The sequence below is a fragment of the Phodopus roborovskii genome, unplaced genomic scaffold (genome assembly GCF_943737965.1).
Source record: "Phodopus roborovskii unplaced genomic scaffold, PHOROB, whole genome shotgun sequence".
NCBI lineage: Eukaryota > Metazoa > Chordata > Mammalia > Rodentia > Cricetidae > Phodopus > Phodopus roborovskii.
The window spans coordinates 7,281,511-7,297,055 of NW_026126448.1; the positions used below are offsets into that span (position 1 = coordinate 7,281,511).

General features: G+C 41.2%; 1 protein-coding gene and 1 non-coding gene across 4 annotated transcripts in view; both read left to right on the plus strand.

Moving 5' to 3' along the window:
- The first annotated feature begins 489 nt into the window (after nucleotides 1–489).
- Eif2b3 (eukaryotic translation initiation factor 2B subunit gamma) overlaps nucleotides 490–15,545 on the plus strand; it is a 63,322-nt gene continuing 48,266 nt past the window's right edge. The window contains exons 1-3 of one of the 3 annotated variants that reach the window (XM_051188551.1): nucleotides 490–619; nucleotides 5,190–5,347; nucleotides 10,003–10,148. In XM_051188551.1, coding sequence (XP_051044508.1) covers nucleotides 5,200–5,347; nucleotides 10,003–10,148 — 294 coding nt within the window. In that variant the 5' untranslated portion in view covers nucleotides 490–619; nucleotides 5,190–5,199. Of the gene's footprint in view, nucleotides 672–763; nucleotides 913–5,189; nucleotides 5,348–10,002; nucleotides 10,149–15,545 lie in introns of those variants that run through there. The other 2 variants (XM_051188552.1, XM_051188553.1) reach the window with 2 other exon arrangements.
- On the plus strand, nucleotides 9,033–9,137 carry LOC127225511 (U6 spliceosomal RNA). Its single transcript, XR_007834797.1, has one exon. It is a non-coding gene; the product is annotated as a U6 spliceosomal RNA (small nuclear RNA).

A 15,545-nucleotide genomic window follows, 5' to 3' on the forward strand; every position in this document is an offset into this window, starting at 1 on the left:
ATCTACCATGCATAAGGCCCTAGGTTCAAATCTAAGCACCACATTTTAAAAAAGGAAAAAAAAATAGTGAAAAAAAAAAACCCTTTGGCTGGGCGGTGGTGTCAGCATTTGTGAGGCAGAGGCAGGTGGCTCTCCGTGAGTTCGAGGCCAGCCTGAATTCCAGAATAGTCAGGGACACAAAGAAAAACCCTATCTAGGAAAACAAACAAACAAAAAACTAAACAGCCAAAACAAACAAACAAAAACACCACCCACTGACGAACCAACCAACATTTGCAGCACCTCGGGACAGGGCATACAGAATGGCAACTGCCAAACGGAAGAGACTAGAGGGAACACTCAGTGAGCACTCATCATTTATAAATGAACGAAGGGGCAGTGATACAGAAACCCCATACCATAGCTCGCGGGCAGCCGGGTCTCCAACCCACCCGGTACCGCCGGGAGCAGGGGCGTCTTTGCTCTCCGCCATCTATCAATCGGCGCTCGTCCCTCCTCCCTGAATCGGCCCAGCGCGTCACATCGAACTGCTCGGCCACCGCGCGCCTGCGCCATTGGCCTGTCAGGCAGAGGCGGCGTGGGGAGCGCTGGGAGCGGCCGCGGCGTGCCCGGAGCTGAGGTAAAGCCGGGGCTTGTACGGAGCCAGGCGGTGCACGAGCAGGCTGAGCAGGGTGAGCTGCGCGCGGGTGCTGGAGAGCCCGGTTCCTGTGAGGGAGGCGAGCTCGCCTAGCAGGGCCCGAGTGGGCAGACCGGGTACTGAGCCCCGAGATCGCCAGCGCGAGCCCCTGCTGGATCCGGCCATGGAGCCATGCGTCCCAGCCGGGAGACTGGAGAATCCAAGCCAACCACCTTGTGCAACAGATGGGAAAACTGAGTTTCGGGGAGGGAAGGTTCTGCTCGAAGTCACACCAAGTGAGCATCGCCCTTGGTGCCGTGCTGACCTTTTCCCCATCTTGTTTACTCATCCCACATTTATTTAGGCTCAGGACAGGGACTACGGGGGATACTATGAGGCCTCTACTCTCAGCGCTCAAAGGGTTGGCGGACCAGTTACGATGCAGTGGTCGATCTTACCATGTAGGACTGGAGAAAGCAACTTGTGCTATGTGGCAGGCATGATTGAGATGCTGTGAATGACTCCTGTAAAACTTGGAGGCTGTTGAGACTTATCGTCTTGATATCGGGAGTCATAATAACCGCCGGCCGGTTAGCTCAGTTGGTTAGAGCGTGGTGCTGATACCGGGAATCATGACAATAATATTGAGACTTTTGAGTCAGCTTTTTTTGAGTCACAATTATTCTTGTTTCCTAGGTTGCATGTTTTTTTAAACCCAGAGATTGAGAACAGGAACTCTAGATTCTAGCCACCTGTGTTCTACATTTCTACATGCCTTTTTTATTTTGTACACTTCAAGGAACTCACCTTTTTTTTTTTTTTTTTTTTTTTGTTCCTTCTTCTCAAGACAGCATTGTAGCAGTTCTGCTGTCCTGGAACTCTCTGTCCTGGAAGCCTCTGCTTCCCAAGATTAAAGGCTTGCGCCACAGTTTGTCCAAGGAACTAATTTTTTGTTTTGTTTTGGTTTTTTGAGACAGGGTTCCTCTGTATTACTTTGGAGCCTGTCCTAGAACTTGCTCTGTAGACCAGGCTGGCCTTGAACTCAGAGATCCGCCAGCCTCTGCCTCCTGAGTAGTGGGACTAAAGCTGTGGGCCACCAATGCCTGGTAGGAACTTACATGCCTGCAATGAAGCCTAGAAAGACTGATACAATCTGTACGTAGTATAGTAGAAACAACTAGTGAAAGACTCCACTGGGGTGGAGTCAGCAGTGGCTTCATACTACAAAGATGATTCCCGAGCTGAGTCTTAGAGTTTTACTAGTTGATTACTAGGCCCAGGAGAAAACCAGGAGGAAACAGGAATACAGAGAGCCTGCAGTTCAGTCTAAGGTAGTAGACAGGAGGGTCACTTGAACCCAGGTATCTGAGGCACACTTTTAATTGGGTAGTGGCACTAGATTCACAAGCATCAATATGGTGACCCCTGGAGGAATCTGGAGCCACCCTGTTGCATGTGCTGACCCAAAGTGGGGTCACATCTGGGAAAGGCCATCACACTCTAGTTGAAGCAGCATAGTAGCACCTATCTCTTTTAAAAAGGACTATAAGAGGCAGAAGAAATGACTCGGTGGTTTAAAATGCTGGCTGCTCTTCTAGAAGACCCAGGTTCAATTCCCAGCACCCAGATGGTGGTTCATAACCATCTGTAACTCCAGTTCCTGGTTATCTGGCTGCATATACTATATTCAGGCAAAACATGCACATAAATATAAAGTAATTTTCTAAGTGGATATATAGACCCAGAGTTTTAGGACAGTATGGTTCAGTTGATATAGTGGGTTTTCCATGATCTAGCCTCTGCCCAATAATATGAAACATGTATATAGTGCTTGTGATAGGATGGACATTACTTTGTATGTTTTATGTAGAATTATTGTTTTATACCTGTTCTAGGTATAAAAAAAAAATCTAAGACCTCAAACATACTAGACAAGTGAGTCCTCATTTAACTCAACAGCTTAATGAAATCAACCATAATTATCTCTTCTAAACAAACAAACAAGACCAAGACACAGAAATTAACTTATGCTAGTTCACATAGTTAATACTTGGTTGTGCTAGAATTCACACTTAGTCTGGTTCCAGCATCTATGGACATTACCCCCTATTCTAAGAAGCAAGGAGACTGAGAGTTTTGTTGAGCCCTTGGTCATATCACCTGTGATATGACTCAAGGCCTTTTGACTCTGAAGGATCTGTTCCTTTTTTCATAATATCAGATGTGATAGGAGTTCTGTAATGCCTAAGTACCAGTCTAAGGCAATATTTCTTGAAATTGAAATTATACCATAAAGTTGCTCAGAGCCTTTACTCTGTGGCGTAGGCATACTGAATATTAAATTCTGTGGTTTAAATATTCATGTGTGTAGTCTAGGACTGAATATTATTTTGATAAATGTAAATAAAACATTTGCCAATTTGATGTTAGATTTTTTTCCTGAACATTGTACTTCATACTTTTTTTATTTTACTTTTTATTGATTCTTTGTGGATTTCATATCATACATCCCTATCCAACTTATCTGTGTATTTTATATTTTTAATAAAATAATTGCATAATTGTAAGTCAAAAAATATCTTCAGGTGTTAATCAGTAGGGATTCATGCTATTTCAAGGTTGTTTTCTTACCTTTGTTTTTTTATTAAAAACATAGTTATTCTGTATAGCTCTGGCTGTCCTGGAACTTGCTCTGTAGACCGGGCTGGCCTTGAACTCAGAGATCCCCTTGCCTCTGCCTCCTGAGTGCTGGGGTTATCTTGACTTTGGAAAAAGGAGTTAACAGTTTGGATTGTTTCTCCAGGTATAAGTTCCATTGTAAGCCTTCATTTGTGTTTAGGGAGTTATCTTTATTACTGAGCTTATGAGAAGACTAGAGAAAATGACTGAATTACTGGGAGAAAGTATAAAGTTTACTTTATACTTTCAATGTCCAAGTGTTTTCAATGTCCAAGAAATAAGAGTTCATATGTTAGGAATCCACTTGGTAACTCTTAACTTCTTCACAACCATACCCATCTTTATTTTCCCATAAAGCAATGGACCTTCCTATTCTGTGATCCCTTAATAGAGTTCCTCATGTTGTGGTGACCCCCCAACCATAAATTATTTTTGCTGTTGTTTCATAACTGTAATTCAGCTACTATTATGAAATGCAATGTACATTTTTTGGAGATAGAGGGCTACCAAGGGGGTTGAGAACCACTGGTTGAGAGAAAGGATGCTATAAAAACCTTCCTGAGGCTGGGCAGTGGTGTCACACACCTTTAATCCCAGCATTCGGGAGGCAGAGGCAAGCAGATCTATGTGAGTTCAAGACCAGCTTGGTCTACAGAGTGAGTTCCAGGACAGGCTCCAAAGCTACACAGAGAAAGCCTGCCTTGAAAAACAAAAACCAACCTTCCTGTGTTTTCTTGGAAGACTTAGGTGTTCTCACTCTTCTTCGCTGTATCTTGCTTACAACCCTTTCATTGCACTATGGCAGTGTATTGTAATCTGCTGAATTTGTTGTCATCTTTTGGGGGGTTATAATTTTTTATGTGGGGAGATTATAATATAATTACATTGTTTTTCCATTTCCTTTATTCCCTCCAACTCTACCCTTTTGCCTGTCTTGCTCTCTTTAAATTCATGGCCTCTTTTTTCTTTAATTTTGTCTTGTTGTGTGTGTGTGTGTGTTAATATATAAATACAACCTGTTCAGTTCATATAATGTTACTTGTGTGTTTATGTTTTCAGGACTCACCATTTGATATGGAGTAACCAGTTGGTGTTCGCTGTTTCTCCTGTTCTTAATTACTTACAGCTTTTTGCTTAGGGTTGGGGCCTTGTGAGCTTTCCCTCTCAGATGGTAGCTTGTCTTTTGGTGTCCTCTTTGTTCGGGTCTTGTTAGGCAGCCATGTTGGTGACACTTCGTGGGTGTGACTCTCTGGCATATCTAGGAGACATGACCTTATAGCAAACTTGCTGTCCCTGTCTTTCTGCTCTGCCTTCCTTAACGGTCCCTGGTCCTTAGCTGCAGGGTTTTGTTGTAGGCATAGTTGTAGGGCTCCACAACCCTGTGTTTTGATTAGTTGTGGTTTTCTGTACTAGTTTGAGTCTTCTGTGAAGGGAAGTTTTCTTAATGAGGGGTGAGACTACAGTTCTCCAACTAGACCCTGGGAGAAGCTTTTCAGACAAGTTCTCACTATATAGTTTTGGATGACCCTATGTAGACCAGGCTGGCCTTGAACTCATGGAGATCTGCCTGCCAGTGCCTCCTGAATGCTGAAATTAAAGGCATACACCCCTACTGCTGTCACTTGAATTGTCTTAAACAACTCAAGTGCAAGGGTCAGATGTTTCTAATTTATATTACTCTACTAAGATTGGAACTAAGACTCGTGTTGGTTAGAGAAAATGAGAAAGATGACATTTGAACAGCCACTAAGGAGTGTTTCATACTGTGATAACTAAAACCGGAAGTGATGCCTCTGGTATAAGTGGGAACTACTCATGTAAATAAAAACAAAACTAGTACTGTCTGTCATTTGATTTGTGTCATATCTCTCTCCCCACCCCCCTGTGCTTGCAGTTTTATAAGAATGGAGTTTCAAGCTGTAGTTATGGCCGTTGGTGGGGGATCTCGGATGACGGACTTGACTTCCAGCATTCCCAAGCCTCTGCTTCCAGTTGGAAACAAACCTTTAATTTGGTACCCACTGAACCTGCTTGAGCGTGTTGGATTTGAAGGTGAGCTGTAGCAATGATGGATGCAGTCATAAAACTTTCAGTGTGTTTGATCCTAATAATTTGTCAGCATTATGAGTGAGCGAGGGTAGATGATAGCAGCCTAGGACTGAAAGTTTGCTGGAGACTGGATGCTTAAATTGGGGACCCAGGAGTACCCTTTTATTATATGGGGGGGATGAGAATATAGTGCTAAACATATTGCTGTTAAAGAGGGGGTTCTCCACAGTGATCCAAGATGGGCCCTTTAAGGATATCAGAAAGGCAAGATTTGGGATCTAAATGCCTGAATCTATGATGTGCTCAGTAGTATTTTAATCATGAGTACAGAAGACTGAAAAGATAGCTCAGGCAGTCACTGATTTTAGAACCTTCCTTAAAATCTGATAGGAAGAGTTTTTGTCCACTTTTCACTTGGGTCAGATTGGATGGGTGATGGTGCCATTAAATGAGACAGGGAACAGGTTTGAACAAAGATAATGAGTTTAGCTTTGGCCATATTGAGTTTGAGGTATCTTTTAAGTAGAATGAATCAAAATGCAACAAACCAGGGTGTCAGATCCTAGGGCCCAGATGTCTGCAAGAGGGTTCATTTAACTGTGAGGGTTGTACAGACTCATAAACATTTCTATGCAGTAGTCTAGGTAACATTAGTTTTAAGAGATTTATTTTAAAGAGTTTCTTTCTTGGGACCGGAGAAATGGCTCAGTGGTTAAGAACACTTGCTGCTCCTCCAGAGGAACCTAGTTCAGTTCCCAGTTCCCACATGGCAGCTCAGACCTCACAGCTCACAACAGATGGTCTATAACTTTAGCTTCAGGGAATCTGGCATTCTTTTCTGGCCTCTGGGGGCCACTGCATATGTATGCACACATGACACACATATGAAAATAAACAAGTGCTTTGTGTTATGTTTTAATATTTTTTAGGTTTATTTTATGAGTATGAATATTTTTGCCTGCGTGTATGTTTTGACCTCTGTGGCCACCAGGGATGCACCTTTTGTTATATATGTAATGATGACTGTGCATAAAATCCTTTCTTACTAAGGCTCAGTAAGAATTTGAGGGGTGCTGATGGCAGATGTCATTTTGTAAATAATGTTTTTCTTATTGGTTAATGAGTAAAGCACTGTTGGCCAATAGAGAAGCAAGATAGGTGGGACTAGGAGAGGTAGAGGATTCCGGGAAATGTATTAGAGTTGTGATATGATCTCAGGAAGAGAGGACTCGAGTCTGGCCTTCCCAGTAAGATAAGACCACATAGAAATACATATATTAGTGATTATAGGTTAATATTTAAGACAGAGCTAGCCAATAAAAAATGCTAGTAACCGGCCAATATAATTAATATAGTGTCTGTGTTATTTTGGGACTGACACAGCTCTGGGACCAGGCTGGCGGGAAAGTGCTCATAACAGGGTGCTTCCTAGATGTAGAATTATTTTGAAAAATTAATTAGTGGAGTGTTTTACCTACATGAATGTAAGTGCAACGTGTTTATACCTGTTGTTTGCAGAAGCCAGAAGAGAGCGCTGGGTGCTTTGGAACTAGAGTTACAGATGGTTGTGAGCCACCATGTGGGTGCTAGGAATTGAACCTGAGTACTCTACAAGAGCAGCAGGCAGTCTTAACTGCTGAGCTATCTCTCCAACCCCTAATCAATTAATTTATTTTTCATTTTTTATTTTTATTTATTATACTTTATGTGTGTGAATGGTTTGCCTGAATGTATGCATATGCACCACATACATACCTGTACCAGAAGAGGTCTGGAGAGAGGGTTGGATTCTCTGGAATTGACATTAAGGATGGTAGTGAATCACCATGAGAGTTCTGAGAACTGAACCCAGGTCCTCTGTAGGAGCAGCAAATGCTTTTTTTTTTTCCTTTTGGTTTTTCAAGAGAGGATGAGACAAGGTTTCTCTTTGTGTCCCTGGCTGTCCTGGAACTCACTCTGTAGACCAGACTGGCCTCAAACTCAGAGATTTGCCTGCCTCTGCCCCCCAAGTGCTGGGATTAGAGTCATGTGCCATTACCTGGCCGAACAGCTAGTTCTCTTAACAACTGAGCCATCTCTCCAGCTTCTAATTAATTATTACTATTTTTATCTGTATTTTCAAGACAAAGTCTCTCCACATAGCAGCTCTTTCTGACCTAGAAATTAATATAGACCAGGCTGGCCTCAAACTCAGAGATCCATCTGCCTTTGTCTCCCAAGCAATAGGATTAGAGGTTTTCAAATTTGTGTAGTGGAGGATGATCTTGGACCTCAGCCCTCCTACATGTACTTCCTGAGTTCTGGGATTATAGACATGTGCCCCCAAACTAAATTTTATGCAGTGCTGGGAATAGAATACATGATTTCATGCATATAGAAACCAGCTAAATTAAATCTCTAAGTGTAGAATTTTTAACATTTTGTATACATTTACCTAGTGTGTGTGAGTGTACCTCAGTATATGTATATATGCATACTGTGGCTCATATGGAGGTCAGAGGACAATTTTTTGAAGTCAGTAGTTCTCTCCTTCCACTATGTGGGCTCAGGTCATTGGGATCAAGGAAGTACCCTTACATCTCACCAACTCCTGCTCAGTCTTTCTCTAATAAACTGGTATCCTCAAGCCTGGTAGGTAAATGATTTATTATTGAGCCATATCTCCATCTCTGTTTTTTTCCTTTAAACAAACAAACAAACAAACCAAGAAGAGGCTCCCACTAAAGTTGCTAAAGCTATCCTTGAACTCATTTTGTAGTTAGGCAGATCTTGAATTTTTAATTTTCCTCCCTAGCTTCCCAAATAGTTAGGTTTACAGGCCCACACCACCACCTGGTAAAACTAAGGCTAACCTCAAAATCACTGTGTAAGGAGTAGGTTTTTCCGCCTGCTGCTGGTCTTGTACCGCCGCCGCGCCAGCCCCAATTAACACCCCGAGACTCTGTATTGGATATAATGCTGTTGGCCAGGTACTAGTTTCTTATCGGCTAACTCTGTCTTAATTATTAACCCATTTCTGTTAATCTATGTATTTTCACGTGGTCTCATCTTACCAGAGAGCTGGCTGGCGTCCTGCTCTCTCCAGACTCTCCATCCTGACTCCTCCCTACTACTTCCTCTTCCCTCCTTGTTTCCTAGTCCCTCCTCTCTTGCTTTCCTATTGGCCAACAGTGCTTTATTCATTAACCAGTATGAGAAACATATTTACAGAATGACATCTCCCATCAACTATGTATGCCAGGCTAAGTTCAAACTCGTAATCTCCTACCTCTGCCTACAGAGTGCTAAGATTACACATGTGCTCCACAGTACCTGCCAAACAGAATTAGCATCTGCTATACTCTGCTTCAGTCACACTTTTCTCTATTTTAGCACATGAGAGTGAGTGCACACAAACACATACACACACACTTTTTTTTAACATAACGATAAGGGGTAGAGGATAGATTTGGGAGTAGTTGGTAAATATAATCAAAATATATGCATATATGAAATTCTCAGAAATTAATAAAATAATTACATTAAATTTTTTAAGCAATTGGGTGTAGTGGAGCATGACTTTAGCCCCAGAAGAAGCAGGATCTGTGTGAGTTTGAGGCCAGCCTGGTCTACCAAGTGAGTTCCAGGACAGCCAGGGCCATTACACATAGAAACCCTGTCTGGAAAAACAAACAAAATTTAAAGTAATGCTCATTTCAGCAGAGCATATACTAAAATTAGAATGATACAGGGAAGATTAGCATTTAACCGGCACAAGGGTGTCAAGCAAATGTGTGAAGCTATCCACTTTTTGTCCTCCTTCCTGCCTTCCAGCCAGCACCCCTGGATGAGTAGGCTTGTAATGCTAACAGTTCCTTGTGAATTTGTTGTTAATGTTTCCCTGTGAAGCAAAGGCATTGGATGTGGGAGGTAAAGGAGCTCACTTCCTCCATAGCTATCACTGTCTGGTTTTCCTGTAACTCGGTAGGTTTTAGTCTCATGCCTTGCTGCAGAAAAAGAGGCAAAGGAGCCTCAAGACATTGCAACGACAGACCTCAGCCAAACTGGCTGGGTTCTTAGGAGTCATTTCTTTCCACTGGTACCTGTAAAGTTCCCCAACTGTAGGGAGGTGCCACCTCTGGACAAGTGCCACTGAGTCACAGCCCTCAAAGGGCCTGAAGTTTTTAACCCTGAAGACGAAGTTAACTGTTGGCCACTGCCAGGTCTGACTGGTGCTTTAAGGATATTAGTGTTGCATGTAGGAACTGCATTATTAACTCATCCAACCTGTGATTGGTGACATTTTCCTGTCATTTTAGGAGACTCAATATAGAATGGGAGGACAGAGGTAAAAAAAACTTGTACAGTTTTAAAATATCACAATTAAACATAAGCTGGTTTTCCATTTAAAACATAAAACACATTGGAAAGGCTCAGTAATATTATCAGGTATTATTTTTGACTTTGAATTTGTGAGACAAGTTCGCACTTAGTCCATGATGGTCTTGAACTTGACGAGGAAGGTCTTATGCCTGATCTTCTGTCTCTACCTCTGGAGTCCTGGTGTGCAAACTGCAGACATGTGCTACCTACCACAATAGAGCACATTTGACTGAATGATTGAAATTGTCTCGGTGAATGAATTTCTGCATTTGTCTGCTATTTCTTTCATCCTATAGAAGTCATTGTGATTACAACCAAAGATGTTCAAAAAGCACTCTGCACAGAATTCAAGATGAAAATGAAACCAGATATCGTATGCATTCCTGATGAGGCTGACATGGGAACTGCAGATTCTCTACGCCACATATATCCAAAACTTAAGGTAGAAAACTATTTCTTGATTTTTAGTTTTAGTGAAGATAAATAATATACTGTTTGGCAGTACTTTATTGTTTACAAAAAAACTTTTTTTTTTAGACAGGGTCTCACTATGTACCTAGAACTTGCAGTGTAGTTCAGGCTGGACAAAAACTCATAGAGATCTGCCTCTGTCTCTTGGGTTCTTGAATTAAAGTCATGTACCACCATACCTGCTCTTAGTTTTTAAAGACTTAAAAATATATTGTATTTTTTGTTTGTTTTGAGACAATTTCATATAGCCGAGGATGACCTTAAACTGATTCTTTTGCCTCTACTTCCCAAGTACTGGAATTACAGACGTGTATTAACAAACCTAGTTTAATATATCTTTATGTCTTGTTCATTATTGCCCATTTTAATCTTTAACTGATGGGTTTGATTACTAGTAAAGATTTAGAAGTTCAGTCAACACAGTCTGCTTTCTAAGTAGTAATATATCTGTTTTTCAGATACAGCCTCAGTTTGTAGCCCAGCCTGGAATGGAATTTTTAGATGATCTAATCCACCAGCTTTCCAACACCAGAATTCTCCATACTGAATATTTTAAGTGCAGTTTCCTTTAACCCCACCCCAGTCACACTCTGAGGTGCATGTACCTTCATCTCCATTTTACAGATAGGAAAAGTGTGTCTTGGAAGCTCGAATGGCCTGTAGGGAGGAAGAGAGTGTGCATTATGTGCCAGGATCTCAGCTGATGCATTGAGTAACCAAAGCATTGGAAATATTATGTCGTCTGGGTACAGCCAGGTGATCTGAGCGTACTGTAGTAGAGTGGGTTAGAATCCGAAAGAAGTCAGGTGTGAACCAGGCGCCCTCTAGAGGAGCATCAAGAAGTGCTGCCTGCATCGGCTTGTAGAGTTAGGAGGAAAGCTTCAGGAACTAACTTGACTCAGGAAAGCTTTACTTCTAATTGGGCTTTGCAGAAAGAGTGGGAGTTTGTGATGGTGGACATGTGAGGAGTGGGACTAGGATAGATAACTCCTGAAAAAACATGGAATTTTCTGAATAATCTGTATTTTAACAGTTGAGGAATTACTACAAAATTTAAATACCAGGGATTATTCTAAACCCATGTTATGTAAAGACCTCCCTCAGGATAATCTAAACATCTGAAACTTTCACTTTTATATGTTTTTATTTGTTGGAAATTTGCCAAGAGAATACATACCAGTTACATAACAATATATTTTCCCCAAGAAGATAGCCTAATTAAGGTTTGATTTCTTTTTCTCTTGGGGTTTTTTTTTTTGTTTGTTTGTTTGTTTTTGTTTTGTTTGATTTGGATTTTTTGTTTGTTTGTTTGTTTTGGTTTTTGAGACAGGGTTTCTCTGTATAGCTTTGGCTTCCCTGGAACTCACAGAGTGCTAGGATTAAAGATGTGTACTACCACTGTCAGTCTCTCTTCTTTCAAAACAGGGTCTTGCTATCTAGCCCTGGCTGACCTGAAACTCAATATAGAGACTAAGATGGCTTCAAATTTGTGGTGATCCTCCTGTCTCTGACACCCAAGTACTGGGATTTCAGGCATGTACACCTGGCAAGGTTTAATTTAAAAACAAAAGCTAAAAAGAAAAAACAACATTTTTCAGGGAGAAAGATGAGCAAGTGGAAAATGGGAAGGAATTGAAAGCAACAAAGGCCCGCATTGTAAAACAGCTAATTGTTCATACAAATGAAATGGGAGGAGGTGAGGTTAGAAAACAACAGAGACCTGTATTGTAATAACAGTTAATTATTCACACATCTCTACCTGGAACCTGCCTGAGCACTTCCGAGGATACTTAAATTTCATATAGTAAACAGTATATCTAAGAAAGTAATTTAATACCTGTTTTTAGAGACTGCCCTGAAGTAGAATTAGTTTATTAGCCAATATGATCACAAGCATATAAAGTTTATTTTCTGTAGGGTTAACCAGAACATTTGTTCTGAAGATCTCAAGAGAGAGCATTCATATCTAGTAGTATATCTAGATTTCTAATCCACACAGCCACCTGGAAAGATAGGCATCAGTTTGCTTTACTGTGGAGAAACTTGACCTTCTCTATTGAGAGAACTTAAATAACCTACTCCAAAGCGCATACCTGCCTGGGTGTTGATGCAAAGCTAGACTTTGTCTTTGAGAGTCTTTGGTTTGCTTTTGAGTTTTATCTTTTTGAGACAGATGTTTGCCATTAGCCCAGGCTGGCCTCTGACTGTCAAGCTTAGCCTTCTGAACGCAGTACCATACCTAGCCCTACCTCTGAGTTTTGTTACACACTTGTACCCATTGTGTTTACTTCCTGAAGTGTAAATTTCATTTAAAAATTAGCAGACTGAAGGTGGCACACTCCTTTAAACCCAGCACTTGGGAGGCAGAGGCAGGTGGATCTCTGAGTTCTGGTCAGAATAGCAGGGCTACTCAGAGAAACCCTGTCTTGGGAAGAAAAAAAAAATTAGCAGTCTCCTAGTAGTATCTAGTAGTACTCCTGTAGAATCCTTGACCTGCAAGTGAATAGCTCTTGTTTCTTCACATCTTCCTCTTCAATGAAGGGAAGTCTGGTCTTTCATTCCAGCTTGCTGTGTGGCTGAGGGAGACCTTGAATTCCTGATCCTTCTGTCCCTACCTCCCAAATGATAGAATTATAGGCATATGCTACCATACCCAGGTGGGGCTTGAGTATTATAGGAAGACTATCATCCTATGTCTGAGGACCTATGAATGAGAAACCTGCCAAAGTAGGAACGTAGTCTATGCTCAGCACATAAAAACTGTGTGACTCCTTGGACAGTAAACCAGATCTGCATTTAAACCTTTTGCCTTTCTGAGGTCATTGGTCATTAGTGCTGTTCTTGCTTGCCCTTTAGAAACCAAATTTGGTTATTCCATATGTAAATGCTCTAAGAGCAGGGTAGTGAGGTATATTTAAGGGGCCAAAGCAGACCAGATCTATACTAGAAGCCTATGTTTAACTTATGTTACAGGTCTCATTGCTGTAGCTGCAGGCAAATCTCATTTATCCTCTGCCTCAGTTTCATAACTCAGAGAGCAGGGATAATGATACCAGCATACTAGTTGTTAGAGGTCTAGTTATTTAAATCCTTTGATGTAGAAGAAGGACTATTGTTATATGTTTTATGAAATAGCAAACATGCTACAACAAAGGACAAATTATGATGAAATCCCCTGGAGACAGCTTATTAGAAAAATCGAATAAACACTATTTTTAGATGTATAAAAAAACTAAACGTTAAGTTATTTTCAGTTGAGTGTTTGATGTCCTTATCGAGTTACAAATCTCTGTCAGTCTTTCCTGGAACCTTTCATTTTGCCCAAGGTTTTGTTTTTGTCAGATTTCTATCTGTTTGGAAAAAGTAAGTGTAATTTGGCCAAGGGAGGATCTGAGAACTTGGTCCTGACTTGCCTAAAGACTTTTTGTAAGCGGTAACTTTCTTCTGATGAATGCTTTGGTGGGCTGCAGTATATCCCTGATGATTGCTTCTTTGCTACCGCTCTTAGTGAAAATCCCAGGTGTTACAAGAGAACAAGACTGGGGTTTTCAAAGCCTTTTTATTATTGTTGTTGTTGTAGTTCTTTTTTTCCTTCTCACTTTGAGAATGCTCAGTAGAGCTTTCCCTTGCTTGTACTAATCTCATAGATCCACAGCTTGAAATGTTTCCATCCCATTGTCTCTCTTGTTGCTGCTGGATAGAAATCTGGTCTGTAGGGTGGGGCTGCTTACAGCCTGTCTCTCATTTGGTAAGCCAGAAAACTTTAAAGCTTAGTTTTTAAGCTTAATTTCTTCGAGTATTTTCTTTTCCCATAGGGCGCCCTTTCATGGAACAAAGGGATGTAGGGTAGTAGGAACTGATATAAGCTAGGAATTTTGATAGAAAGCATAGGCTGTCATCATAAACTTCATTGGTGAGTAACAGCATCCTATTTGACTTAGACATCTGGAAGTGCCTGTTAAGATGACCTATCCTACTCTAAATTGTGAGATGGAATTATAGATGACTAATAGAATGTTTGGATAAAGTTAGTAAGCATTCTGTCACCATGACCAAGGAGTTCACTGTAGGAGCCTTCACCTATTCAGACTCTTAACTTAGGTTCATCACTTCCAAGGAGCCTTCCCTGAATCCCTACAACTGAGTTTAGTGTCCCTTTTATTTTTTAAAGGGAGATGAAAATTTTCGTATCAGAGGGCTAGGGAGGTAGCTCAGCCAGTAAAGTGCCTGCTGGGCAAGCATCAGACCTCAGGTTTAGATCCCTGACTCCCATGTAAGAAGCCAGGCACAGCAGAGAGCAACTGCAACCCCAGCCCTGGGGGGGCAGAGACAGGTGGACCCCTGGAACTCACGGCCAACTAACCTAACCATATCAATAGCACCAGGTACAATAAGGTTGATTGAGGAAGACACCTGGCATTGAGCCCTGGCCTGTACCTGCACTTACACCTACATACACCCATACATATGAGTATATCATACATACAGGGTGGGGTAGCATATTATCTCTATCTATTAGACTTTGTTTTTTGATACAGAGTCTCTCTATGTAGCCCTAGTATAGAAGATGTCACTGTGCTAACCTTGAAGTCACAGAGATTCATCTGTCTCTGCCTCCCAAATGCTGAGATTAAAGGTGTGGACCACCACCATGCCCCATGTTTTTGTTGTTGCTATTGTTTGTGTGTTTTTTATAAAAACAAAACAAATAGTAAATCTGCCATAAAAGAACAAGTTGAGGTAATAGTACCAGGTAAAGTGTAGCCTTTGGCTCCAAATGGAATCTGTATGGAATGGATCCCTAATAATACTTGATTACTCAGGCAGTTTCCAACAAGATGTTGAGAGATAGTTTTTAATGATCTAACTTGAGGAGTAATATTCTTTTAAATCATGGATTAACTGGCTGTGGATCTTTGTATGTAGTGATTTATTTGAGCCTCACCATGTATCCCATGCATGGATTTTTGTTTTTGAGACTGGGTTTTCCTGTGTAATACTGTCTGGCCTGGAACTCACAGAAATCTACCTGCCTCTGCCTCCCAAGTATTGGGATTAAAGGTATATATCACCATACCAGTTATATGTACCCTCCTACCCCTGTCTTCCCTGCTATTATGCTGTTTTGTTTTATTCTATTATTATTGTTATTATTTTGACTTTTGTTTTTCGAGACAGGGTTTCTCTGTGTAACAGCCCTGGCTGTCCTAGAATTCTCTTTGTAGACCAGGTTGGCTTCAAACTCACAGAGATCCATCTCAAGTGCTGGGATTAAAGGTGTGCGATAACACAGCCTGGCCACATTATGTATTTTTTAAGTAATTAATTAACATGTGTGTGTGTGTGTGTGTGTGTGTGTACGCGCGTG